Source organism: Capricornis sumatraensis, chromosome 21, assembly GCF_032405125.1.
Source record: "Capricornis sumatraensis isolate serow.1 chromosome 21, serow.2, whole genome shotgun sequence".
Classification (NCBI taxonomy): Eukaryota; Metazoa; Chordata; class Mammalia; order Artiodactyla; family Bovidae; genus Capricornis; species Capricornis sumatraensis.
In genome coordinates this window covers 35,757,139-35,784,977 of record NC_091089.1, presented here as the reverse complement: position 1 = coordinate 35,784,977, position 27,839 = coordinate 35,757,139, and the positions used below count along the sequence as shown (strand labels likewise).

The following is a 27,839-nucleotide window of genomic DNA, read 5'->3' as shown; positions in this document are numbered from 1 at the left end:
CATCTGCAAATGGGTGCACCACCATCTCCTCACAGGGCTGTAAATAAATGAAGTAGTGTCAGTGAGGTGCCAGGCACGATTCGGGCTCAAAGGCAGCTCCCTGTGAGTGGCGGTTGCTGCCTTCCAAAGAGCTGCATTCACTCTGACCTGTTTATGCAGGCTGAGTGTTCAGTCTGCAGGGAGATCAAGATGCAAGGTTCATTCCGACTTTGTTTTGGGGGATAGTTCTCCCACAGTACCTAGCCTAGGTCCCAAAACGCAGACATGACACATGACTGATGGAACTTGGGTCATATTATGTAATCTTAATGAAAACCAGGGATGTCCAGCATTTACCATTATAATGTAAATATAACCCTCACCTTCTATCTGAATCCCCCCAACTCCAGACCTCAGTTGTCTCTGCTATTTCTGGGCCAGAGACCTTGTTTCCATGGGAACTGGCTGCCTGGCTGGATGGGGAAGTGGGGCAGCCCAAGAGCTCATGTACAGACTGGCTGGTAAGAAGCACAGAGGGGAAAGGAAAACCAGGACCTTTACCCCAGGCAACATCACCAGGACAGATCTGCGGTCTTATAATTCCCACACACAACTGGACAGATGCTTTCATGTCCTGAAATGCCCGCATCCCTCTTCACACTCCATCCTGCTGGAAGCCTGCACAGGACTCCAAGTCCTTTGAGCTGCCAGGAGGGCCAGGACACAGAGGGGAGCCTGGGACCAAATGCTCAGACCAGTCAGAATCAGCTGAGAATGAGAAAGGAGCAATTTTCTTCAAAGGTGGTTTGGTTTCTCTGCTTTCACAGAAGGGTGGGCACAGGGTGGCACATGGCAGAAAAGAGGCCCTTCCCACCCACCATGCCCACCCAGCCCCTCCTTGATCCCCACAGCATCCCAGCGCACATGACATGGGACTCGGGCATGCAGCTGAACGGCTCAGCCTCCCTTACCCTTTGCCACACTTGGGGTTCGGGTTGTCGGAGAGGAACATGGGCAGGAACCTCATGAAGTCTACGCCCTGAGGTCTCTGCTTGCCCTCCGGAGTCAGCGGCCGGCAGCGGACACAGGCAGGGTCAACCACTGTGCAAACGGGTGGAGGAGCCCAAGAAGGATGGGTGTCCAGATTAAAACATTTTAAAATAATAATAAAGAAATGGCGGGAGTTTCTTCTCCTTAGATCCAAAAGCTTCAAACAAGTGATCTTTGCAGTTTAATGAAGTGGAAGTCCCATTTTCCCCTAACATAGGCTGTACAAATTTCCCTCCCCAAAGCAGGTTGCCTGCTTTAAGGACAACCTCAGTATGTTATCACCAGAGCACAGGGCTTCCATGTTTTTATGAAGAAAATTCTAGGACAACCTCAACACTCTTATAAAACCATAGGGCAATAGTGACAAACAAAAGAAAGCAGGCCCATGACAAGCTACAGCCAGAGAACATCAAGAGAGGCCGTTGGTGTCACTGGGAAAAGATAAGAAGCCTGAAACCAGAGTCCCCTGACCTGGTTCAGCCTGTAGCCCCATGGGGGGCAGGAGACGGGCCAATGGGGCATCTCCAGAGTGGACCACGGAGGAAGGGGACACGGACAGGGGGATGAGACCCAGCAACAGCCAATAAAAACAGGTGGAAGTGGAGGTGACATGCAAATGATTTTTAAACAATAAATTCAAAATTTTTCAGAACGGAGGGAAAGATCTAGAAGGGTCAAGTACCTGACGCATTGCAGAACTGCTCTGTGCTGTTGTAGATGCGACAGCAAGATGATTGAGGCTTGACCCAGTCAAAGTAATCGTCAATCCAGGACGACGGGGCAAAGCCTATCCGGGTGCTAGAGAACAGGAGAGAAAGGGTTACGGATACCCCCACGAGGAGGAAGTCTTCAGTTTCAGTCCCTTTTCTTGAAATTCAGAACTTCCTTTTCTAGACCTTCTCATTCTACCCGGTCAGAAGACAAACCACATAAGTACTTAATGGGAAAGGCTTTCTTATATAAGGTGGTCTTGCTATATTTAAAATGAACAACTAACAAAGATCTATTGTATGGCGCATGGAACCCTGCTCAATGTTATGCGGCAGCCTGGATGGGAGGGGGTTTTGGAGGAGAATGGATACGTGTACATGTATGGCTGAGTCCCTTCACTGCTCTCCTGAAACCATCACAACATTGTTAATTGACTATCTCCCAATACAAAATGTTTTTGGTGTTAAAAAATTAAAAAACTGAATTAAAAAATAAATAAAATGGCTGTTGCTTAAAGCAAAAAAAAAAAAAAGAATATGAGGCAGTCTAATTAGCCCTTTGAGAGGTTTTGCTCATGTCAAGCTAGATTCAGCCTGCATTCTGCAAGACAGATTTTCCAGAAAAGCCATCTTTAGAGAGAGGTGCCAGGCCAGGTGCCCGTCTGCAGCTGGGGTACTCACTAGTTGTCCAGCTGGGCGGCCGTGAAGACCTGCTGCACCAGCGAGTCGTTGTTGCAGCCGAGGCCCCCACACACCATGTTCTGACCCTTTGTGGACATGTAGTCATGGCCCTCCTCCAGCACGAAGTACACAGGTGGGCCTGCGTGCAGGTACTGATTCAGGGACCGGAAGTAATCTGTCACGTAGGAGTCCTGAGAGGGAGAGCGAGCGGACGACGGGACACGGCGTGAACGTCCCATGAGCCGAGATGCCTCCAGCCCAAATTCCTGAGTACCCCCACAGCCGGCAGCCCTCCCCACCCTGGGCTCAGGGGCTTCTCCAGTCAGTCCCACCCTTAAGAGGGCACCTCATGAGGTCAAGACCAGCTGCTCACATTCTGTAGCGGTGCCCAAGGCCTGAGCACTCAGAAGGCCCAGGTTAGTGGGCAGGGCCCTGGGGCTGTCCCTGGGACGTGGGAGAGCCTGCCAGCACCTGTGCTCAGAAGCCGGCAGAGGCTGAAACGACCTTGTGTGTTTGGGAAAATGTATCCACCATGGGCCAAAGAAGTTAGAATAAAAGAGAAAGCATCTTACATCCGGCATTGAAAGAGACTGATCCAATCCGATCTCTACTTTGTTCAGGACTGCGATGCTGAACGACAGCACACCCACAAACACTGCTACCTGGAATGAGAAGCGAGCTACAGAGGCAGAGCTGTCCTGAGCTGAGTGACACAAATCAGGGACTTCTCTGGTGGTGCAGTGGCAAAGAATCTGCCTGCCAATGCAGGGGACCTGGGTTCGATCCCTGGCCCGGGAAGACCCCACACGCCTCAGAGCAACTAAGCCCGTGTGCCACAACTGCTGAGCCCGCATTCTGCAATAAGAGAAGCCCCTGCAATGAGAAACCCACGCGCCACTCTAGACAGCAGCCCTCTGCCCGCCACAAGCAGGGAAAGCCCTCAAGCAGAAATAAGGGCCCAGCGCAGCCAAAAATACATTTAAAAAGAAAGAAGAACATAAACCAGATCTTAAACACACAAACAGGACTTCCGTAAACTGAAAAGCAAGTTTAAATGACATACTAAGAAAACAAGGAGTCCGGGGCAATGGCTGAAGTCACGGTCTCTAGAGCCAAACTACCCGATCCAAATCCCGGTTCTGCCTCTGACAAGCTGAGTGACCCTGGGGCAGTTATTTAACCTCTCTGAGCTTCAATTTCCTTCTTAAAAAAACAGTAAAAATTTGACTTGTAGCATCAGATAGTTTTGTGGATTACATGAGAAAACTCTAGGAATAATCAATCCAGAATTTAGTGTAGCCCGCTGTACTGACCACAGTACCAGATACTAAGTATTCAATAAACGTTAAATATTCCTATTACTGGAATGAATTTATGCTTTAGCAGAGACGTGATACACTATCGCTATTGGGTATATCCAGCATGTAAACTATGAAATGCTCCTACAGGCTGCTGGGGACAAGGGACACTACAGGGAGGGAGGGGGCAGGGTGTGTGTGTGTGGCAGCCCGTGTGTGTGGCAGGGTGTGTGTGTGTGTGTGTGTCAGGGTGTGTGTGTGTGTGGCAGGGTGTGTGTGTGGCAGGGTGTGTGTGTGTGGCAGGCTGTGTGTGTGTGTGGCAGGCTGTGTGTGTGTGTGGCAGGCTGTGTGTGTGTGTGGCAGGCTGTGTGTGTGTGTGTGGCAGGCTGTGTGTGTGTGTGGCAGGCTCTGTGTGTGTGTGGCAGGCGGTGTGTGTGTGTGTGGCAGGGGGTGTGTGTGTGTGACGGGTGTGTGTGTGTGTGGCAGGGTGTGTGTGTGTGTGGCAGGGTGTGTGTGTGTGTGGCAGGGTGTGTGTGTGTGTCAGGGTATGTGTGTATGTGTGTCAGGGTGTGTGTGTGTGTCAGGGTATGTGTGTGTGTGTCAGGGTGTGTGTGTGTGTCAGGGTGTGTGTGTGTCAGGGTGTGTGTGTGTGTCGGTGTGTGTGTGTGTGGCAGGGTATGTGTGTATGTGTGGCAGGCTGTGTGTGTGTGTGTGGCAGGGTATGTGTGTGTGTGTGTGGCAGGGTATGTGTGTGGCAGGATATGTGTGTGTGTGGCAGGGTGTGTGTGTGTGTGGCAGGATATGTGTGTGTGTGGCAGGGTATGTGTGTGTCAGGGTGTGTGTGCGTGGCAGGATGTGTGTGTGTGTGTGTGGCAGGATGTGTGTGTGTGTGTGGCAGGGTATGTGTGTATGTGTGGCAGGCTGTGTGTGTGTGTGGCAGGGTATGTATGTGTGTGTGTGTGGCAGGATGTGTGTGCATGTGTGACAGGGTGTGTGTGTGTCAGGGTGTGTGTGTGTGTGTGTGTGTGTGTGTGTGTGTGTGTGTGAGAGTGACACTGAAGCTGAGGACAAGAGTGATGAGACAGATTTATCATCCTGGAGGCAGTGGTGCCTACACAAATCTGCAGTAGGTGAGAACTGGCAGAACTAGACACACACACTGTGCAAAAGTCAAACTTGGTTTTGATACTGAACTACAATTACCTAAGATCGTGGGAGGAAGCTGGGCAAAGGGCAGCAGGCTCCTCTCTGCGCTACTCTGTCATTTTCTATGAATCGGTAATTATTTTTTTTTTAAAAAACCCAAAGCCCCAAAACTCCTGTTATATTGACTGCTAAAAATATGTTATATTTGTCCATATCTGCTATGGCTTTTTTTTTTTTTTGGCCACAGCACACACCATGAGGGATTTTAGCTCCCCAACCAGGGACTGAACGCACGCTCCCTGCAGTGAAAGCAGAGTTCTAACCACTGGACTGCCAGTGAAGTCCCATCCATTCTTGGATGTATACTTAACAGCTGTCGGCACCCTTCCCAAGGTGGCTTCTCAGAAGGCGGGTGACGAGGCTGTTTGGGGACACCACAACAGACAGGCTCGTACCACGAGGGGCCGCATCCAGTCCTTGAGCAGAAGCGGGGCGTAGGAGTTTCTGAAGAAGCGGAACAAGCAGCTCTCGGAGGCCTGGACGCCTGTGTCGTCTGCCGCCCCCTCGACACAGCAGAGAACGTCCAGCTGGTTCTTCTGAGGGGACCAAGGGAGACAGAGGTCACCCTCTGGCTGCCTCACCCAGACTCCAGACTCAAAGGAAACGGGCTGCCATCCTGATGGCCACTCACCTCTTGCCGCTTAATGTCCAAGCCCAGGAGGCTCACGAAGCAGGTGATCTGCAGGAGGAAGTCGATGAGGACCGCCATGCCCGCGAAGAGAGAGAACGTGTGCACGGCCGGCATCACGGACAGGCCTCCTGCGGGGAGAGGACAGAGGTCACGTCCTCCCTGGCCGAGGGCACGCGGCCTCACACGCACGTGCACAGATGAACACGAGGCCCCAGAGCAGCCAAGCCCACCAGGAGACCCCCACCTCCCCTCCCAAAGGCACTTTGTCTGCAGGTGTCACACCAGAACCACCCTGGGAGTTAAAACCATAGATTCCAGGGACCTGATCCATCCCACTTTACCAAAACAATGGAAATTCAACCCTAACTCTACTGTTCACAATTCTAGGGCCCCATCTCTGTAATTTAACACGCTCTCTGAGCAAACGCACGCACATCACCATTTGAGAACCATTCATTGCTTATGGGATCTGTTGTGATTCAGTCCACAGGAGGGATGGTATTTCAGTCTCTAGGTTTAGTTACAATCAGATGAGGCTGCTGCCTGCAAGCATCCTCTAGGCTACTAAGACTCAGAAACTGAACACCGGCCGCTCATGGGCCACACGTATATCAACCGATTTTGTGTGTGTGCTGTGTGTACGCTCAGCTGCTCAGTCGTGTCCAGCTCTTTGCAACCTCATGGACTGCAGCCCGCCAGGCTCCTCTGTCCGTGGGATTCTCCAGCTAAGAATACCGGAGTGGGCTGCCATTTCCAATTCCAATATCAGAATTTTAAAACATTAAAAAAACATAAGGAGCCAATACTTCCTACTGAAGTCACAGTGTCACTTGAGTGGGAAAAAACAAAACAAAACTCTAGATTCACAATGTTGCTTGAGAAGAAAACTGAACCTGGCTCTTATAAATGGGAGCCATGGGGTCCCCCGCACCCCCAACCCCTCCTGTTCTCACAAAGTCACTCCAACCTTAAAGCCCAGGGTCAGCTGCTGTCACCAACACACTTGGCTGGTTTTCTTATCATAGAAAGAAAGGAAGTAGCTTTTTGGCACCCGTATCTATCAGAGGAGCCACAGAGCCATGGGCCCCACATGCGCTGCTGCGTGGAAGTGGAGGAGGACGTGCGTTACTGGCACAGGGGTCTGAAGACCATGCGCGTACTGTCCCTCCCGTGGCCCCTTGTAAGGCGTCCTGCGGCCCCTGGAGACTTTTCCACCTGTGACCACAGACAGTGTGTCTTTCCTGGACTTACGGGGCAATCCTAGCCGGCGTCCTGTGCAGAGGACACGGCCAGTGTTCTCTTACTACACACCAGACATGGGGCAAGGAGGGGCCTACTGGATTTCTCCACGTGAAAGAAGACAGGAACGCTGGGTTGTGTTCCAGCTCGTGGCTCCTTGTACAGAAGGAAGATTCGAGACCCTCTGCTCAGTCACAAGGGTGCTTCCCTGTGAACTGAGTGTGCTGAGGAGGAAGACCGCCCTCAGGAACGGGGTACACACCTCAAGGGCTAATGCCTGTGACTGTGGAGTTGCTGCTGGGGGCACTGTGCTGGGAGGACTCGTGGCTGTGCAAGGCTGCTATTTTCAAATCCCAGCACTCACCAGCACTGCTCAAAAGGGGAAGGGGCAGGAGCTCTACGTATCTCAACCAACCACATCAACACCACCCCAAAGCAACGCGAAAGAAGACACTTGCTAATGGTGCCCAAATTACTGCCACCGATCCTCTTCGTGGTCCACTCTGATACTTTATAAATACAGAATAAAGCTTAACTAAGGAAGAACGCAGAGGGGCATTCTGATACACCCAGGCTCAGCACATCGCAGAGCTGGCCGAATTCCAAGAGTAATTACCTAAGAAAAATGCTACCGTCTCTGCGAAGGATGAGAGGAACATGCTGGGAGCCACTTCTCCCAGGACCCGGCCCACCTGTTGGTCCAGGGTTTCCCCTTGAAGACGTTCATCTCTCTACAAAATAAAAAAAAAGTGAAACATGCAACATTCACATTTCTCAATTACAGTGCCACCTCTTTGCTTCTTGGCTGCCTTGTGTTAGCTTGATGGGAAAGAACAATGACTGGCAGCATCTACTTGTTTATAAACCTTATACAATAAAGAGGTGTAGACCCCAAACTTTTCATGTTGATTCATTCAGGGTATTTCTGAAGCCCGGAGCCAAGGGAACAGGTGAGGCTAAAGGAAGGATTGAATCAGGTTTCAGGAAAATACATGCAACATAGGCTGCAAGTGGCTGAACCTTTAAAGAACACTCTTAGGTGAGGCCTGCAGGACAAGGGACCCTGGAAGAACCAACAGACTGACAGCATCTTCTACATCAGGGTCCTATGTTGACCTTTGGCCTTTTAATAGCACTTTTTCAAGTCCTTCCTTCTTCTACACTATGTGGAATCATTTTAATAGCTGCTGTGCCCAAATTATTTTCCACAAGTGCATCAGCAATTTTTGCATGCATGCTGCATGTATTTAAAACCAAATTCTCACTTTGTATCTGTGCTACCAAGCAAAAGGAAGGGTCTTATACTTCTTGGTCTCAAAGGGTCCAGAACAAGCACCAATACGCAAGCACTCAGAGGCATGGAAATGAAGCCTCCACGTGTCACGCTCACAGGTGCCCTGCGTGGAGCCAGCATGCGTGCACGTGGAGCCTGGTACCTGGTCAGATGCTGTGAGGCTCTGAGACGTACCTGGTAGGTCTGGACCAGGATGAAGATGTTGTCCACCCCCACAGCCAGCACGAGGAATGGGATGACTTCGATCACAATGAGGGTCAGGGGGACCCCGATGTAGCTGAAGATGCCCAAGGAGCAGGCCACTGAGCTCAACACAATCAGGATCCCGGCAATGCCCAGGGAGATTTTCGAATCCACCTGGAGATACCACAAAGACATGAATGTTTTCTGTCCTGTTCCTAACAGGTCCTCACTTTCACCTTTTTACATGCTTATTCCCCATCCAGATTTCAACGTACAGTTCAAGGTTTGAGAGAAGACATGAAAAGTTGTCTAGGTCTTCCCGAGCCACAGATTTCAGGAGCCTACATTCTTAGGTGATGGCAAATTAGGAGGAAAAAAATGAATTAGGGGAAGTAAATTTTAAGCTGAAGATAAACATTTGGAAATAAAGAAAACAAAGGCAGGAAGCAGAAAATGTGACAAACAGTTAAAACACTGACAACTTCCAGTTAGGACTCCATGATTCCACTGCAGGGGGAATGTAGGGGGAACGAAGACCCCAAATGCCACATGCCGAGTCATATGGCCAAAAAATAAAAAAAAGCACAGGACAATTTAAGGCAGTTTTGAACATAATGAACTATGACATCATGCTGTGTACTGCCATTTCTAATACACACACACATACACGTACAGATATATACACACACACCCCTCTTACCAGAAGCCTGCGACAGCTTCTGATATGCCCCAAGGCTATGGAAATATATAAAAACATGATGCCATAGCTGATCAGAACAGTGAAGACGTCACTGTTACTTTCACGGTTTAGTTCATCTTCAATGCTTCGTTCAGCCTTAAAAGAAATGGTCAGATTTGGATTCTCGTAGTTTTTCACAAAATTAATGAACCTAAAAGGGTAAGCAAAATTTTATACTGTTAGTTAAAAACTGAGTGACAGCTAAGTGAGGAACTTCTTCCTAACTTTTACAACACAAAAGCCACACTTCACCCTTCTCCCTCATGAGGACTTTCTATACTCGCCAGATGACAAAGTTCCAGATATGCTGAGTTTTCTACCATTTAAAACAAGTTGGGACCAAGTTTAAAAACTGCTTCATAGTCTCATTTCATTTCTTACTAAAAATGATTTCTAAGTGCAGTGTGTTATAATATAGATATATGCTCATGGAACAAAAATTTTAAAAATTGATCTCAGAGTCAATGCAATCCCTATCCGTATCCTAGCTGACTTCTTTATAGAAAGACAAATGGACTCTAAAATTCTTATGGAATTGCAAGGGGCCTAGAACAACCAAAATGTTCTTTAAGAAAAACAAAGTGGGAGAATTCACGCTCCGTAATTTCAAACTTACTACCAACCAACAGTAATCAAGACAGACAGTCTGGTTACCAGCATAAGGACAGGCATACAGGACAAAGGATCAGAACTAAGAGTCCAGAAATATGCCAAGTATTTTCACCTAATTTTCAATAAAGGTGGCAAGACTATCAATGGGGGAAAGAATAATCTTTTCAACAAATGGTGTGGGACAACTGGACAGCCATATGCAAATGAATGCAGTTGAGCCCTTACCTCATATCATAGACCAAGAACTCAATGGATCAAAGCCCTACATGTAAGAGCTAAAACCATATGACTGTCAGGTGAATACATAGGTGTAAACTTTCAGGTCCCTGGGTTATAAAACGGTTTCTTAGCTATGACACCGAAAGTATGAGTAACAAAACACAAGACAGATGAATTGGACTTTATCAAAATTAAAAACTTTTAGGTTTCAGAAGACACCATTCAGAAAGCAAAAACACAGACCAGAGAAAAGGAGAAGATATTTGGAAGTCATAGATCTGATAAAGGATTTACAGAATATATAAGAATTCTTCTAATTTGATAATAAAAACACAAACAAACCAGTCAAGAAATGGGCAAAGGATACGAATAAACATTTCTCCAAGAAAGTTAATATAAATGGGCAATCGGTGCATGAAGAGGTATTCGAATTCCTTAGTCACCAGGGAAATGCAAATCAAAACTGCAATGAGGGCATTGCCTGGTGGTCCTGTGCTGAGGACTTTGTGCTTTCACAGCCAGGCCCAGGTTCAAGCCCTGGTTGGGGAACAAAGATCCCATAAGCTGCACAGTGTGGACAGAAAAAAAAAAAAAAAACCCAACTGCAATGAGATATCAGTTTACACCCACTGGGATAGCTAGAATCAAAAAAGTCAAATAACGACAAGTGCTGGCAAGGGGTGGAAAAAGTGAATGCTCCCTACAGGCTGGTGGGAATGTAGAATGGTGCAGTCACTTGGTTTTTTGGCTGCACTGCACAGCATGGGGGATCTTAGTTCCCTAACCCGTGGGAGGGCAGTCTAAATCACTGGACCACAGGGGAAGATCCACTGGGGCAGTCAGTTTGGAAAAAGAGTCTGGCAGCTCCTCAGGGTTACCATATGACCAAGCAAGTCTACTCCTAGAAGTATACGAACCAAGAGAAAGGAAAACACATTCACACACAGAGAGAAATGGAGGCGTGTTCGCACAAAAACTTGCATGTGAAAGCTTACAGCATTATTCCTAATGGTCAAAGGTGGTGGTAAAGAATCTGCCTGCAATGCAGGGAGACCCAGGTTCAAACCCTGGGTCAGGAAGATCCCCTAGAGAAGGGAATGGCTACCCACTCCATTGGAGAATTGACCTGGAGGATCTCATGGAGAGAGGAGCCTGGCAGGCTGCAGTCCATGGGGTCACAAAGATCAGACACAACTGAGTAACTTTCCGAGAAATAATGCACATGTTCATCAGCTGATGAGTGGATAACAAAACGTGATCTATTAATAGGATGGAATGATCTTCTGCCATAAAAAAGAATAAGTAATGGCAATGCTGCAACTTGGATGAACCTTGAAAACATTATTTTAAGTGAAAGAAGCCAGATTAGAAAGCCCTCGTATGTAATTCCATCCATAGAGACGTCTGGAACAGGAGAATTGATGGAGACAGAAAGCAGACCGAGGGTTATGTAGGGCCAGGTGTTAGTAGGGAAATTGCTACAGGAGATGGGATTTCTGTCTGTGGTAAAGAAAATGCTCTAAAATTGACTATGGTGATGTCTGCACACATCAGTGAAAATACTAAAAGCTACTCAACTGTACACTTCGAATGGGTAAATTGTATGGTATACGAATATCCCAACAAAGCTGTTCAGTGTCCCATTCTCCTGGGCCCTCTGACCCTTCTTCAGAGGTTACATCACAGCTAACCGGTTCCTGAGTCACTTACTTGATATACTTTCTAGGCGTGGACAGCATGCATGACATATATTTGCTCAAATATGCTGACCACAGTTTTTATTTAACAATTGATTCCAAATAGAAAAGGAGTATGTCAAGGCTGTATATTGTCACCCTGCTTATTTAACTTCTATGCAGAGTACATCATGAGAAACTTCAGACTGGAAGAAACACAGGCTGGAATCAAGACTGCTGGGAGAAATATCAATAACCTCAGATATGCAGATGGCACCACCCTTATGGCAGAAAGTGAAGAGGAGCTAAAAAGCCTCTTGATGAAAGTGAAAGAGGAGAGTGAAAAAGTTGGCCTAAAGCTCAACATTCAGAAAACGAAGATCATGGCATCTGGTCCCATCATTTCATGGCAAACAGATGGGGAAACAGTGGAAACAGTGTCAGACTTTATTGTTTTGGGCTGCAGAATCACTGCAGATGGTGACTGCAGCCATGAAATTAAAAGACGCTTACTCCTTGGAAGAAAAGTTATGACCAACCTAGATAGCATATTCAAAAGCAGAGACATTACTTTGCTAACTAAGGTCCGTCTAGTCAAGGCTACGGTTTTCCTGTGGTCATGTATGGATGTGAGAGTTGGACTGTGAAGAAGGCTGAGGGCCGAAGAATTGATGCTTTTGAACTGTGGTGTTGGAGAAGACTCTTGAGAGTCCCTTGGACTGCAAGGAGATCCAACCAGTCCATTCTGAAGGAGATCAACCCTGGGATTTCTTTGGAAGGAATGATGCTAAAGCTGAAGCTCCAATACTTTGGCCACCTCATAAGAAGAGTTGACTGATTGGAAAAAACTCTGATGATGGGAGGGATTGGGGGCAGGAGAAGAAGGGGACGACCGAGGATGAGATGGCTGGATGGCATCACGGACTCGATGGACCTGAGTCTGAGTGAACTCCGGGAGATGGTGATGGACAGGGAGGCCTGGCGTGCTGCGATTCGTGGGGTCACAAAGAGTCGGACACGACTGAGCGACTGAACTGAACTGAACCATACATTAATACCTACCTCATTATCTTTAATAATGGCATAACGTTCTACTACACTTCTCCTTACTAATACACATTTAGCTTACTCCCAGGTTTCGCTGTTAGAAAATAACACAAGGAGCATTCTGCATAGATACCTGTGCATTCCTGTTGCAGGACTATGTATTTAAAGAATGTTTATAAGTAAATTTATTTATAGGTTTTTGTTTTCACAGCATCACTAGAACCAAGTGAAAAAAATGGCATGACTTAGATCTGATGTTGCTTAATTTAGTTCAATGTCATATCCATGCCTTCTGCTAGCGTCCACCTCCCTGTGAGAAGAGCAGCTGGTTTACCGACCCTGTGAGCAACTCACTCTCTTTCCCAGGCCTGGGCCCTCTGGAGCTTCTCTGTATCGTTATAGTAATTATTGACAGGAAAAGTGATCACAAGGGCTGTGGCGTTATTGTAGTTTTGATCTAGAAAGGAAAAAGGTGACATCAAAAAGCAGATTACAAGTGTGCAGAAAGCCAGATCAATATGAGGGGGGCGGAAATCACAAGCTGGCTAGGTGCCCGGTTTCTCACGGGGCTGAAGCTTAAACACGCCTGAGCTCGTGGAACAAAATGGGAGGTCACTTGACCTGGCGCTTGTGTAGTTCAGCTAGGGAGAAAAGGGGACTCTCGAGCAAACGTAGACGCGCTTGTCATTCCATCATCATGACTACCCAGCACGTGCTGGGTGACAATTTCAAACAAAGCGGAAAGGTGTTCGGGGGAAAGTCTCTCCTCCCTCCGTTCCCATCTGTGCCTTAGCTCTCCTCCTCACACCATGACGGCTGCGGCCCCTACCAGCCGCAGTCCACGTGCACACGCACGGGCTTCCCCTTGCCTTCCTGTTCACACAAATAGTAACACACCCTTCTGCAAATGCTGCCTTTAAATTCATATCCTGAGAATGCTGCTTTAATAGACACCGCACTTCCTTATTCTTGTTTCTGCTTATGATGTTTTCTAGTACAGTTTAAAACCATCTCCAGTTGATGAACAGCTTTGCAAGTTTGGTTTGTTTTTGTTATAAGTAGAATTACTACAAAAATTAACCTGATATTTCTAACACATAAAATCTATATTTGTAGGATCAAATCTTACAAGTACTCAGAATCCAAAAAAAAAAAAAAAAGTACATTTTAAATTTGGATGGATCTCCCAAACTGCCCTCCAAAAATGCCATCCTGTTTTTCATTATTCAACAAAGTATTTGCTGAAACCTACTGTGTGCCCGTGTTGTTTTAGGGACTGTGGATACATTAATGAGCAACAGAGGTTAAAACCCTCAACTTTCCTAGCGCTTATATTCTAGAACCATCTACACTCCCGCCAAAATGCAGTTTGCCCAAGCAGGATTTCATGCACACAGAGTTTTGTCAAATTCTCAGATCTTGGCTTTACCATCTGTTCTGAGCCACCACGGAAGACCATAAGACTATAAAGACTGCCTGCAACGCAAGAAACCAGGTTCGAGCCCTGAGTTGGGAAGATCCCCTGGAGGAGGAAATGGCAACACACTCCAGCATTCTTGCCTGGGAAAACCCATTGACAGAGGAGCCTGGCAGGCTACAACAGACCATGGGGTTTCAAAGAGCTGGACACCACTGAGTGACTAAGGCTTTGACTTTAGATCTTTGCTAATCTGTTTGTTATGTAAAGACCGAAGTGAGAGGTGTCTCACTAGCTTGAGTAAGGTTCAGCACTTTCTCCATATAATTAAAAGCCCTTTGTACCTCTCTTATTAACATGCACACAGCTCTGGGAGCTTTGGGGAGCTGACCTTGTCTTTTTTCCTCAAGAGCTCTCTGTATTAAGGAAACACTGTTATGTATACTAACTTTTTTCCTGCTCCAGTTGGCTATTTGTTCAGTTTCTTAAAATTTTATGTTTCTTCTCTACATAGGAACTTTTAAATTCTCACACAGTCAAACTCATCAGGGTTTCCTCTTGCGGCTTTGCATTGTGTGTCCTGCTTAGAAATACCTTCTCCATCTAAAAACTACTTTATAGCTCATAATCTCTCCCTTCCCACCAGATGAGAAGAATATCTGGCCTCTTCAATCGGCTGGAGAAAAACCTGTTGAGCTGCTTATGATTAGGCTTCAGACGCCAAAGCTACCACGTGAGTTATTACCCCATCTACCTGGAGTAATCTGAGCAAAGCCCCACTGCTCCTCCCACTGGAAGTGTCTGACTCCTTAACCAACTGGTTTAGAAGGAAAAAAAAAAATCTCTTTTCTTTCCCTCTATATCTCACATGTCTCTCCTCCATTACTGATGTTCTTAACCCGAGGTCCATGGACTCACTGGCGGCTCTCTGGATGAGTTTCAAGGGTCCCATGAACTTGAGACTGAGCAACATATTATGTGGATGTTGAGACCAAGTAACATATTATGTGGATGTTAACAGTGATGTTGTTCTGGGAAAATGTCCTTAGCTGTTGACAGCTTCCTGGAAAGTAACCTAAAAATGGCTTAAACCACTTCTTCCAAATGCACAATAAAACTGAAAGCCAAAGGACATATGGTATTTGGGATGCAGTATATTGGGTAATTAATGAGTGTCTGACTGATGAAATCCTCATAATTACCACCTGACTGTTAATGACAGAACCAAGACTGCTTTATCCAGTAAGGAGAGTAAAAGCTTCTCTCACTTACCATCATAGCCTCCAAGCACAAGCCATGGGAACACTGGGCCACCAAACGTCCCCAGGCAAGGATCGTGGAGCAAACTGGTGTCATTCAGGGAAGCAGGAGCCCTGCCAGGAATTCAGAGAACACATTCCAATTAGAACAATCTCAACACATCACAGAGACCCAGACGTTTACACAACAGTCACGAGGCTGATTAAGAATGTGGGCCTGAGGTCCCCTTGGGTGAATGATACAGTTCAGTATTTGCTTTTCGGAGCTCAGAGTCACTGAGAGAGAGGCAGGCAAATACAGTGAGATGTGGCTGACATCAGCTGGTGCCCAGAGGAGGAAGCTGCTAATATGTGGTGAAAGCTGTCACTATAAAGAGAACTTTAGGTACAGACCCGGTCTCTAAGGAGGAGGGGGAATTCACCTGCACAGGAGGAGAAGGCTTCCAGGCACCATACCAGCAGGAAGAGAAAAAAAGAGCATGAGGAGAAAAGAGAACAGACAGTGGCCTGAGGGACCACGGGAAGTCCTGGGTCTGTGCGTGGGGTACCCATAATGGGGGCCTCCCAAGGAGGGGGTGGGGCTGGGAAGGAAGAAGGAGGCAATGGAAGGAAGGGGTGAGCATCTTGACCAGCGGTTGGGGTTTTTATTCTGTTGGCACCTGGGAACAATCAAAGCACTTATTGCTTCACAGGCTCGTGTTTATAGAGGTGACCACCTGAAGACCGTAAACACAGCACAAGCGCCTAGAGTCAGCCACACTCCAGGAACAAGAACAGACGGAATCTCAGGTCACTGAACGGGGCCAGAAGCCAGAGTACTTGGCTGTGGAGACGTGGTTAATTGAGCAGCATGTTCAAAGGTGACGGGGAGCGATTTCTCTGCTTCTGTAATGAACGAACAGCCAGAGCGGTTGTCTGAGTGGCTGAACAACTTTCTGTGGGCCAGGTCAGGCCAAGTGACAGGGCATCCAGGGAGGGCAGAGAAGCGAGTGCTCCTCCTGCCACAGGGCAGGCCTAAAGGTCACCTCACAGGTCACCCCGCGCGGCTTCTCTGTGACTAACTCAAACCACACGCTGGCCTGTGCGGCCAGACAAGCCTCCGACGCGAAGCAACTTCAGCATTCTCCCATCTACACTGAACTGCAATCCGGCCCCCACTCCTTGAGGGGACGCTGCATGTTTTGAAAAGTCAGTGTTGTGAAATCAATTTATATTTGAAAGATAAGAAAAGGCATTAGAGGCTCCTGTCTTTGCACCAAGAAACCAGCTCAGAAATGCTTGGGGTGGTATGGCAGATGCAACTAGGTGTAATCCAGCTGGGAGGGAGTCAGGGGCTGGGAGGTACCTCGATGACACATGGTGAACACTCCACCTCAGGGCCTTTGCACCTGCTGCCCGTCTACTTGGAAAGCATTTCCCCAACTCTCACAGGCTCCCTCTATTCCCCTCCGCTGAGCAGGCTCTGCTGCACTTGGGAGTGGCACTTCCAGGCAAGCCCATCCTCACCCGGCTTCCTTCTCCCTTCTCCCATGGCATCGCCTGGACCTGGTGCTGCCTTGACCCAGCATCAGGCCGAGTATCGCTTTACCCTGAGGGTCCCGCTGTCTGCTCCCTGCTAGGGCTCTAGCAACTACAGCAGTGTGTGGCCACAGCAGCTGTCACCTGCTGGAGGGACGGAGGAAGGACCACCCTCGCCACGTACCGGACGCAGTAGAGGAAGTGCGTGTGGTAATCCGCGTACACGAAGAAGTCATCCCCGACCTGATGGTCCAGCACGGAGTGGCTGTTCTGGAAGTAGTTCAGCACGCTCAGGACGGTGCAGTTCTGGTTGTATGGCGAGAGGGGCGCCACGCAGATGTCCCGCAGGGTCACAGTCTCATTGTTGTAAGAAGCAGTGATGCTCTCGATGGTGGTTTGTAAGTCAAGGACCTGAAAGAGGATATTTTTAAATAAACCCAGAGATACATCAGTTTTCCTTCAGATGCTGATTAACGCTTACTGCTCTGGGGCAGTGGCGGGGGGGCAGTGGTTAGAAGATAAAAGAGTCTTTGGGGAAAATCCTTCCTGAGACAGAGGAGAAGACTGAGATAAATGAGGATGAAAATATTTTTAAGTTTACCATAATTTTGCTGAGGATCAGCAAACTGGGGCACTCAGAGAGGGGGGAGGGGACACCACGACAGGCCACATCCCAGCGCAGGACACACCAACTCAGGCCCTCCCACCTGGAGCAAAGGTGGCCACAAAGGGGAGCCCGGGGACATCTGCTGGGTCTTCCTGACAGGCCCTCCCGTCCCCAACAATCACCACCTCACTCCATACTATGCTTATTTACATATATTCTCATTTTTTCTAGTACAGAATACAAATACACTGCAGGAGGTAAATGACAACATGTGCACCTTTTGCAACAAACTGGGAGAAAGCAATGGTCACCGGGTGCAAAAGATTGTGTTAGACTCTTTGGGAACATGCTGATGTTTTCTCAGCTATCAGACGTTCTGTAGGGCAAGAGCAATGCTGAGAGGAAAAAGTATGCAAATGTACAACTGTTCACTGAGAATTAAGTGGGAGGCAGTTAATTTACAGACAGCTCTCCAGGGCAAGTGTGGGAAGGGAGGATGGGCAGATTTAAAGGATTCAGTAGGAGCATGGGGTGGATCTTATTCCAAACGCAGGCCAGGAGCCCACATTCAAGCAGTGACAAGGTCATTCCTGCAGTTGCTGAGGGGTGAGGGTCCGCAGTGATCCAGCAGCCCCTCCGAGGTCTCTAGGACAACACAAGAAGCTTTATCCCTTTGGGTCCTGGTGTATTACTTTTCAATTACGAGCGGAAAAAATTAAGTTCTGAAGGTGAATATATTAATAAATACATTCTGTTTCAATAGAGACATGCTCTTCTCAATTTCAAGCAAGACCTCCTGTATGAAATAAATACAAAAGTGGTCTACAGTAAATTCTTCATGAAGTTCAACACTGGTCACTTTTTGGAAAGTAAGTGAAAAGTGTCTTATCATTAAGGTTTACTAGATAAACCATCAAAGTCAGCCCGAAACGCACATCAAGTAATCTGGTTGAAAGCTGGCCTGGTCCTGGCTTCCCAGGAAGTGGCTTCTGCCAAGAGCTGATTACCTGGTGCAGAATGTCTATGGCGAGGGGAGGCCCGAAGGGCACGTCGGCTCCGGAGGGGTAGGGCTCGTATGTGTGCGGCGGGGTGTGGGGGGCCCGGATGATGAGCTGCTCTGTGCGGAAGAAGGGCCCGAAGTGCGTGTCGAAGTACTCCTTCTCCTGGCGGGCCTGGCTGCCGGGGGCCGACCAGAGGTCCACCGGGTCGGTTGTGACCTGGATGAACACCAGGCCTGAGGAACAGGCGGCGATGAAGGCCACGGAGAACAACACAACACAGCCGGGGTGCCTCACACAGAAGGAGCCCCACCGTTCGAAGAGCCGCCGCAGATGGGCCTCCAAGGCGGCGCCCAGAGGGTCACAGCAGCTTGGCCCCCCTGGAAGAGCAGGAGAGGAAGGGAGGGGGAAGGTTAAGAGCCAAGCCATTCCTGAAAGTCCGAACAGGGAGAGTGTTAGCTACCACTGCATGTGGCGAGACTCACAGCCACACAGGGACACCCAGGGACGTGCATGAGACCATCCCCTGGCCCACCCAGCTACCTGTCTGCTGGAGAAGCGGCCCTGCTCACCGGCGCACAGTGACCACTTCAGCCCCTTCCCGAGAGGGACAGTACTCACACAGAAGCCTCGGAAAAGCCAAGTGCTCTGAGCATTGCAGCCAAAGAAGTTCCCTCCAACTGTTCCTACCCCCTGCTCTCACCCCAGGCCCAGATCACTCTACAGATATTATGAACCAGGTGATTCCCATCTACCACCCATTTCCAGCTGTCAGTGCCGCAAACACAGGGACCCTGTCCCCATCCGTCGTGTCCCCAGCACGGGCTCAGTGCTGCTCCCAGAAGAGGCGCGTCAACGGTAAAGAAACAAACACTCTCTTGCCAACGGTGCCAACCCTTTTACTTAAGTACAAATGTGCCTACCTTTGTCACTAGCGTTTATAGAGAAAGGTATATTGCCATCAATGGGGGTAAACTCAGAGACAAAATACCGTTTTCTGAAAGACAAAAGCACGTAAGTCATGTTAGTGGACTTCAGTATCATGAGATTGTTCTTGACGGTCCCACAACCCTATAAAAAGCTTACTTCCTCATCCTGTTTGCTTCCTTCCTAACTGGTGCCTTCCTTTCCCAAAGCTCCCTTGCTCCAGGTCTCTCTGCTCACTAGTCTCAGGGGAAATTTTAAGAAGGTATGAAGAAGATAATTTCACCTTGTAGCCCTCACTCACATTTAAAAGTTTTAGGTCCTTTAAAAAACGCAGTGAACACTATATTCCAGAACAATGAGCACATCTGGTGCCTAGATCTTGGTTTCTAAACACCCTTTTCCAGGGAAAGGAACCAGGGTTCCTTGCAGAAGAGGGTGCTTCTAGTGCTGGGGCAGGGAAAATACTGAAACATCCTGTGATTCCAGAAAAAAGAACAAGCTTGAGAAAGGTGAGGGCATGCTTAGAAAACACACAGGAGCCAGCAGAAGGTGCTGCCAGTGGTCAAAATTGGGAAGATCTCAGCAAAAATATAAATGATGATACGAAACAGAGATCACAGTTATTTTTTTTTAAGTGCATTATGTAAACATAACTAAATAAATATTAGTTAAGTAAGTAGGGGAGAAGGAATAAGACAGTAAGTCCAGTTAGTAAATGGAGAAGGAACGAGGGAAACAAAATGTCACCATTAGGTAAAAACCTCAAGACTTAAGTGTTGAAGACCCACGGATGGATGCTAAAATCAATGGACGACAGTTTGAGGAGAAATGAGGTTATCAGCACAGTCTCAACACAGCTCCCTAAAGATGTTTATCAACTCCAAAGAAAGGAACAGTAGCTTCACAGTGGAAAAACCCAGCAGACACCTTCTAAACCAAACGATGTAGGCTAATATCACCAGTGATGATACATACTGGCATCAGAAGCCGTTGACATGATACACTGAGAAAGACACATCGAGTCTGAGATGTTGTCAAACACCTCCACCTAATCATGAGAAAACATCAGATAAAACCAAATTTGGGTATTATTATTGGGGTACTATTTTACAAAAGACCAGCACTCATCAAAAGCGTCAAGGTCATAAAAGAAAAGGAAAGATGAGCAACTGTCATGGATTGAAGGAGACAAATAAAACAAGAAGTGAAAGTGACATGGGGTCCTGAAACAAAAAAGGAAGAACCTTAGAGGAAAAACTGGTAAAACCTAAAAAAACACGGTGGTTTAACCAATAATGGTATACCAATGTTATTTTCATGGTTTTGATTAAATTATATACTATGGGTGATGTGAGTGGTAACATTAGAGGAAGCCAGTAGAGATATCAACTCTATTTCTGCACCCTTTTAGTAAGTCTAAAATTATTTCAAAAGACAAAAGTTTTAAATGAATGTGTTGTCCTAAGTCAAGACGCAGGTATCTAAAAGGACTACAGTGCCGCATTTGAAAGGATTTGCATCAGATTTGGCTCCAAAGACTTTCTGTTAAAAAATGGGTCTTTTAAATCACATGCCATTTTTTAATAAACCAATGAAACTAACTTTAAACATCTCAACCTCTAAATAGGCTTTTGATGGTTGACTAGATGCAGGACATAAGCAAGTCCTGGAATTGTATTAATGCAGATCTTTGTTCTTACTCTCAGGAACCAAAGTCTACCAAGTGAAAGCTTAGAAATGCCACTGGGCTAAGTTTGCTCTTCTTGTCTGGGGGGATGGGAAACAAAACAGATTACCTGTAGCACCACACAGCAAAGAACGCTCCAAAAAACACGAGCAGGAAAGCCATGTAGGTGCTCCACATGATGACGTACATGGCGTCGAGACCCAGGATTCTCCAGGGAACGGGAGGGGGCGGGGGCTGGGGCTTGGGGCCACAGACAGCCGAGCAGTCCTGGCAGCTGCACGGCCCCGTGACCTCGTCCACTGACTCGTCACAGCCCTTGGTGGCATTGTTCATGGGCTGCATCCCATGGGTCGGAAGATCTGTAGGAAGGAGTGTGTTAAGAATCTCCATTAAAAAATATAATTACAAGGGTTGTACTAAATCATCACCCCACTCCAGTCCTCTTGCCTGGAAAATCCCATGGACAGAGGAGCCTGGTGGGCTGCAGTCCATGGGGTCGCTGAGGGTTGGACACAACTGAGCGACTTCACTTTCACTTTTCACTTTCCTGCATTGGAGAAGGAAATGGCAACCCACTCCAGTGTTCTTGCCTGGAGAATCCCAGGGACGGGGGAGCCTTGTGGGCTGCCGTCTATGGGGTCGCACAGAGTCGGACACAACTGAAGTGACTCAGCAGTAGCAGCAGTAGTACTAAATCATATTTTAACCAAATGATAAGCACACTGAAAGAAGTCATGCAACCAGAAGAATAAGAAAGACTGGAGGTTTCTGGGTGATCGAGTTATGCTTTGCTGTTTAGTCCTGCAAAATTTTAAGTTAACCTCAATAACTTTGGGCACAGGGCTCATCACCAACGTTCAAGTCCACCATATTTCAGTGTAAACTTTCAATCAAATGTTGATCTTCACTGAGGAGCTAGTTTAATACTAAGGCAAAGCTTCTGAAAAGGCTCCTCTTTTTATTTTGTATTGGAATGTGGCCAATTAACAGTGTAACAGTTTCAGGTGAAAGGCAAAGGGACTCAGCCATACGTACACATGTCCCCATTCTCCCTCAGACTCCCCTCGCATCCAGGCTGCCACGTGACACTGAGCAGAGCTGCCTGTGCTGTACAGCAGGTCCTGGTTGGTTATCCATTTTATTTTTTGTAAAGGCTCTTTTTTTTTTTTACAAATGACTTATTCCTTCAAGTATGTATCAGCACCTGAAGGCAACTCTTCCTCTCTACCTGCTCATCCAGCCCCTGATAACCCAGAGGTTACCCCTCCAGCTACCTCTCGCTGGAGGAAATTCCAGGACCTACTGATCTGAATTCATCTTCTTATTGCACGTTAGGGTTCCCGGGCTTTAAAAAACCGTTAAGTACAATACTCCAAACCTGGGGGGGTGGGGGGTCTCGTCCCCACCTGAAAAGACAGGGGTGATGGTGAAGGGCGCCTGGCCATTGTCCTTGTTGAACATGTACTGGATCCAGTTGGTAGCATTGCAGGCGCTGGCCTCACGCCCACACAGCAGCCCCAGGGCCTTCTCGTTGCTCGAGGGGGCCTCCACATCCCGGCAGGCGTTGTACATGGCTGGTGGGGCAGGAAGGGAGAAGGCTGAAACCGCGCTGCTGGAATTCACCAGGTGAGAGCTTACAGGGGGCCTCTCACGTGTGAACGTGGAAATCCAGACAGGGTTTCCCAGCAAGCAGGGGCTGGGACTCTGGACAGCAACCACTGAGGGAAGGAACGGAGGTCACCTCTGACACTGGCTCGTCACCCTGCAAGCGACAGGCTAGGCCGGTTTCCAAGCAACTTAAAATCAAAGGCAGGACAAGCCGTGGCCATCCCAGTCCACAGGGCCCTGGAGAAGTGTCACCCCCGAGCAGGGAAGAGCACACTGAAGGCCAAGGAGGGAGAAGCAAGACCCTCAGGGCCTCTTCAGCCAGTGCAGCTCGTTCCAAGAAACTACCGCTGGTGAGTGATGGAACCTCCAGGGTAAAAACCGGTCTCGGGATAGAATTCACCTGCGAATGAACTGAGCAACACTCTCTTCCGGAGCTTGATTTTAGTATGCATAAAGACACAGGAAATAGCAATGTCAAGGACTTTCTGCACAGAAGAAAGCAGTAGTAATGGGTCTTACTTGTTTTTGTTGCTGTTTAGTTGCCAAGTCCTGTCTGACTCTGTGCTCCACGGACTGGAGTACACTAGGCTTCAACGGGTCTTATATTAACATTCAATTGCCAGTCCCTGCTAGTTAGAAACTTCCTAAAACCTTCTTTCCCTAACCTTTAGAGAGATACTTAGAAATTCATTGTGCTTTACCCTCACTCTTGAAAGGCAGGTTAGCTAGGGCAATAGTTTCTTTCAGAACTGTGATAACCCCACTGCTTTAGGGCCTCTAGCTTTGCTGGACAGAGAATCTCCAATTGTCATTCTTTTGAAGTGATTTCCACCTTTTCTCTACTTGCATTTAAGATTATCTGTCATTCAGATTTTGTAGTTTTTAAAATGAGCTATATTAAGTTACAAATTCCTTTTTTTACACCTTTATTGAGATAACTCACATACAATTCACCAATTTAAAGTTACAACTTGATGCCTTTTAGCATATTCAGAAATCATCACCACAGTCAATTTTAAAACATCACCTTAAGAAAGAAACCCAGGACCTTTAACTAAGGCTCCCTTATCTCCCCATCCCCTTAAGCCCTAAGCAACTATTAATCTACTTCTGTGTCTACAGATTTGCCTATTCTAGACATTTCATATAAATTAAATCATGCATAGTCTTTTGTGACTGGCTTCTACCACTTAGCATGATGTTTTCAAGGTCTATCCATGTTGCAGCATGGATCCTTATTTTATTTCTTTTTATGGTCAAATAACATTCCATCATATGGATATACAACATTTTGTTTATCTATCTATGTATGTATCACTTGATGGATATCTGAGTTGTTTCATATAGCTGCCTTTTGGCTATTATGAACATATGTTTTCATTTCTCTTGTGAGTGGAATTGTTGGGTCATATGGGTAATTTCATGTTTAACGGCTTCAGGAACTCCAAGACTGTTTTCCAAAGTGACTACACTGTTTCACATTCCCACCAGCTGTGTATGAAGGTTCCCATTTCTCCCCATACCTGCCAGAACTTGTCTTTTTATTTCAGCCACCCTACTGCCTGTCAAGTGGTACCTCATTGCGGTTTTGATTTGCATTCCCCTGATGACGGATTTTAAGCATCTTTGCATAAATGTATTGACTTATTTGTATAAATAACATCCTCAGAAAAATGTTTGCTCAGATTCTTTGCCCATTTTTAATTGGGTTATTTTCTTTTTGAGTTGTCAGAGGTCTTTATATATTCTAGACACAAGTCCTTCATTAAACACATGCTTTGCGAATATTTCTGCCTCTTTTTGATGGTGTCCATCAAAGCACAAGTTTTTTATTAAATTTTTTGGTTACATTTTTAATTGATCATTATAGTAACTGACTACAGTTGCTCTTATAGTCAACAACTTTGCTGAATTCTCATTCTCTCATTTTACTGTTTTGGGGCCCATTCTTTATTCAGCTGCATCTAGTCTATCTTTTAATCCACTTGCATGACTATTTCTCATTAACTGGATCTTCCAGTTGGTTCTGTTTCTAATCTGTTCATTCTCTTTCCCTAGGGTCCTACTCTTTCAGAACTCTTTCATTTCGGTCGTTTTCAACAAACATGACACGGTCTTTTTCAGACTGCTCTATGATCTTCAGTTGCTGGGATTCCTTTCTCCTGTTTGTCATACCTGCTTACTTTCCCTTATGGTGACTGGTTTCTTCACAGGCAAAATCTCTCTGCCAACTAGGTCTCCCTTCCACCCATCTCTGCAGTCTTGCAATAACTCATGAAGTTATGCCATTTCATATCCAACAGAACCAAAGTCCAAATGGTTCCTAAAATGGATAGAAATAAGCTTGCACAAACTAAAAATTTCCATGAGGGAACTTATAGTTAGGAAGGAGTTAAAGCAAATACTTTAAGGAGATCGTTTCATAGGTTGTAGCTCAAGTCCCAGAAGACAAGCAAAGCAACAACTCACATTTCCACTGGCATTTCAATGCTAACGGAACTGAGAACTGTCCTTTTGCACAGACCTGACAGGACAACTTGATCCACTGTCCTGATATCAATCTAAAAGAGGGATAATTCAAAAGTTGACTTACCATTGGCAAAACGCTCTCCAACATAGTACTGTAATTCTTTTACATTTGTTCTCGTCTCATTTGTAGTAGGATCCACATAATCTTCAGTTGCTGTAACATTCAGAAACTGACTTTGTCGAGGGCTACATGTCAGCTCACAAAACAGGTTCACTAGGTTATAAAAACAGGATGGACATCTAAAGAAAAAGCAAACCATTCTGAATGATCTCGTGGATAACAGGGCCAGCAAAAAGATGATTTAAAATACACAAAGACTATTTAAGATTTATTGTAAATCGGCAAATGGATTACCATAAGGACGTATTAAACCCAGCAATTCCAAACCTAAAACCTCGTGTTAAAATAAAGACACGTCTTTAAAAACCACCCTAATTACTAACATTTGTGCTGCCCAGATGTAATTTCAAGAAACAAATGCTCTCTGAATCCTGCACTTTATAATTCGCTCATGTTTCCTGTATCTTGAAGCCAAAAGGACTTAGGACTACCATGGTGACATTCTGATTGAAAATAAAAAAGGGGGAAAATGAGATTTACACATTAGTGCTTTCATCTCAGAACCTATTCAAGGGCTCTCTTTCAAGCCCCAGATAACCTTAGGCCGTCTCTAAACTCAAGAGGATTCCCCATGATTAGAGAAGATGAAACAACAGCAGCGGTGTTCTCAAGCTACATGCATTTCAGAAGCACCTGGTTTTCATAAGAACCACAAGCTGTCCTCTGTTAAGCTTCTCATGTTGACCAGTTATGTGGCAGAAGCCCTCAATCTTCCCCTTTAGTTCCCTGTTATCTGCAAAAGCTAGTCCTTCATCAGGCTTGCATTCTTGCAATACAACCAATGCAGACTGCCCCCCATTCTGCTCCCATGCAGATGACCACCCATGACACAGAACAAGGACGGTCTGGTCTCGGCCTTCAAAGTGCAGGTCTCGTGGGACGCTCCTGGCGGTCTGGTGGTTAAGACTCGTCGCCTTCAACGTTAAGAGGCATGGGTTCTATCCCTGGTCAGGGAACTAAACTAAGATCCCACACGCTGCATGGCATGGCCAAAAATAAAACAAAAGCCTCCAGTCTAGTGAAGGAGCAGAACACACACTGACTTGCTCTCAGGAGTCCCACGCTTTACTGTGACAGACAGGAATGACAATTACACCACCTGAACAGAAATCCCTCCTGGGGTCCACTGCTTCCTACCACTTTCCAGAAATTACAAACTTCTCTCCATGGCACTCCACTTAACTTCTACAGTCATCAGTTTGCACAGCTGCACAATATTCCATATTAGCATCTCATTGCTATTACAAATAAAGCTTTGCTGCCTCTGACGACACGGGAAATACTTGGCTATCTTTTGATGTTGATGCCCATAATGCCTCACGTAGAGTAGATGCTAAATAAATGTATTTGGCCGAATGGCAGCTTCAATCTGGCTCCAGCAAGAACCATGAGATTTCCTTCCATAAGATACACTGGCCTGATTAGAGTCTCAACTCTAATGCTCTAATCAGATCTATTACTACATTGTATGTTGTCCTCACAGAACATACAGAGGGATGGTGTTCCGCTCCACAATGCCAACTGGAAATCTGGCAAGAAACAAGGATGCCCACTGGAGGCCTGTCACCTGCAGTGAGACCTGCATAGAGAAGCATGTGGCCTTCTATCCACCTGCATCAGGGGCCCACAACATGCTGCTCGGAAGGCCACCACCAGCTCCCTCTTCTCACATTTGAAAACTGCTGGGTAAGCTTGGAGAACATCTATTACGTGGCCCTTTCACTGCCCCAGTCACAGAGAACACAGTGGACAGCAAACTAACTTTGACAAAACCAGCCGACTCTGCCAGATAAGGCTTGTGAACAGTCCCCAGAGGCAGGCTCCAATGAGGAAGAGAGAACCATGCACAAAACAGGGGAGGCAGGTGACGCAGGGGACTGTGTGGAGGAGGGTCTGGGGTCAGAGACCCGGGCAGGATCCCCAGAACCTCTCCTCTCCACAGTGCGAAGGGGCTCAAGTCTGAAAGGACCTAGACCCCAGTGCAGGTCCCCTTTGGGGTGAAGACATCTCACAAGCAAACCAAGTAGCAACTCTGAATGCAACGACAGTGAGAACGAAGTCTGATCATTATTACTTTATCAGAAGTTCTTCTATATCTCTGAGAAGTCCTAAGATAGCATTCTTAAAATGAAACAAGAACTAACTTTTAAACCCATTTTCTCTGCATGCCTGGCGGTCAACCCACCTGGACAGAAACTGCAGAGGCAGCTGCAGGTTGTCTTTCAGTGTGTGAAGCTGCTGAACATCACAGCAAAGCCTGACATCACCAAAGAAGAACCCTGGACAGAGCTCCTTTCGGGAGAGAAAACATGAACATCAGAGTAGCCAAGTTAAATTAACACAAACGCTCCTCAAAGAGATCACTTTATGCACATCATCCTTTTTTAGGTACACAAGGGTGACACCTATTTGCAAAGTTCTTGCAGAATTCTTTTAAAAGGCGATCAAACTGGGATGACCCAGAGAGAAGATATGGGGAGGGAGGTGAGAGGGGGGCTCAGGGTTGGGAATTCATGTACACCCGTGATGGATTCATGTCAATGTAGGGCAAAACCAGTACAGTATTGTAAAGTAAAAAATAAAATAAACATTTTTTTAAAGATA

The 27,839-nt window shown here is 46.7% G+C and overlaps 1 protein-coding gene across 2 annotated transcripts in view; it reads right to left on the bottom strand.

Annotated features, from left to right (window-relative positions):
* Positions 1–27,839, bottom strand: part of LOC138097568 (NPC intracellular cholesterol transporter 1) — a 44,127-nt gene that overhangs the window by 5,004 nt on the left and 11,284 nt on the right. For both annotated transcript variants that reach the window (XM_068993817.1, XM_068993818.1), the window contains 18 exons: positions 27,421–27,527; positions 25,179–25,354; positions 22,384–22,551; positions 21,087–21,336; positions 19,287–19,360; positions 18,373–18,743; positions 16,943–17,169; positions 15,254–15,354; positions 12,919–13,021; positions 8,972–9,161; positions 8,263–8,445; positions 7,411–7,525; positions 5,556–5,683; positions 5,320–5,460; positions 2,993–3,082; positions 2,421–2,611; positions 1,712–1,827; positions 951–1,080 (listed from right to left, as the gene is read on the bottom strand). In XM_068993817.1, the coding sequence (XP_068849918.1) occupies positions 951–1,080; positions 1,712–1,827; positions 2,421–2,611; positions 2,993–3,082; positions 5,320–5,460; positions 5,556–5,683; positions 7,411–7,525; positions 8,263–8,445; positions 8,972–9,161; positions 12,919–13,021; positions 15,254–15,354; positions 16,943–17,169; positions 18,373–18,743; positions 19,287–19,360; positions 21,087–21,336; positions 22,384–22,551; positions 25,179–25,354; positions 27,421–27,527 (2,861 nt within the window). The remainder of the gene's footprint in view (positions 1–950; positions 1,081–1,711; positions 1,828–2,420; positions 2,612–2,992; positions 3,083–5,319; positions 5,461–5,555; positions 5,684–7,410; positions 7,526–8,262; positions 8,446–8,971; positions 9,162–12,918; positions 13,022–15,253; positions 15,355–16,942; positions 17,170–18,372; positions 18,744–19,286; positions 19,361–21,086; positions 21,337–22,383; positions 22,552–25,178; positions 25,355–27,420; positions 27,528–27,839) is intronic.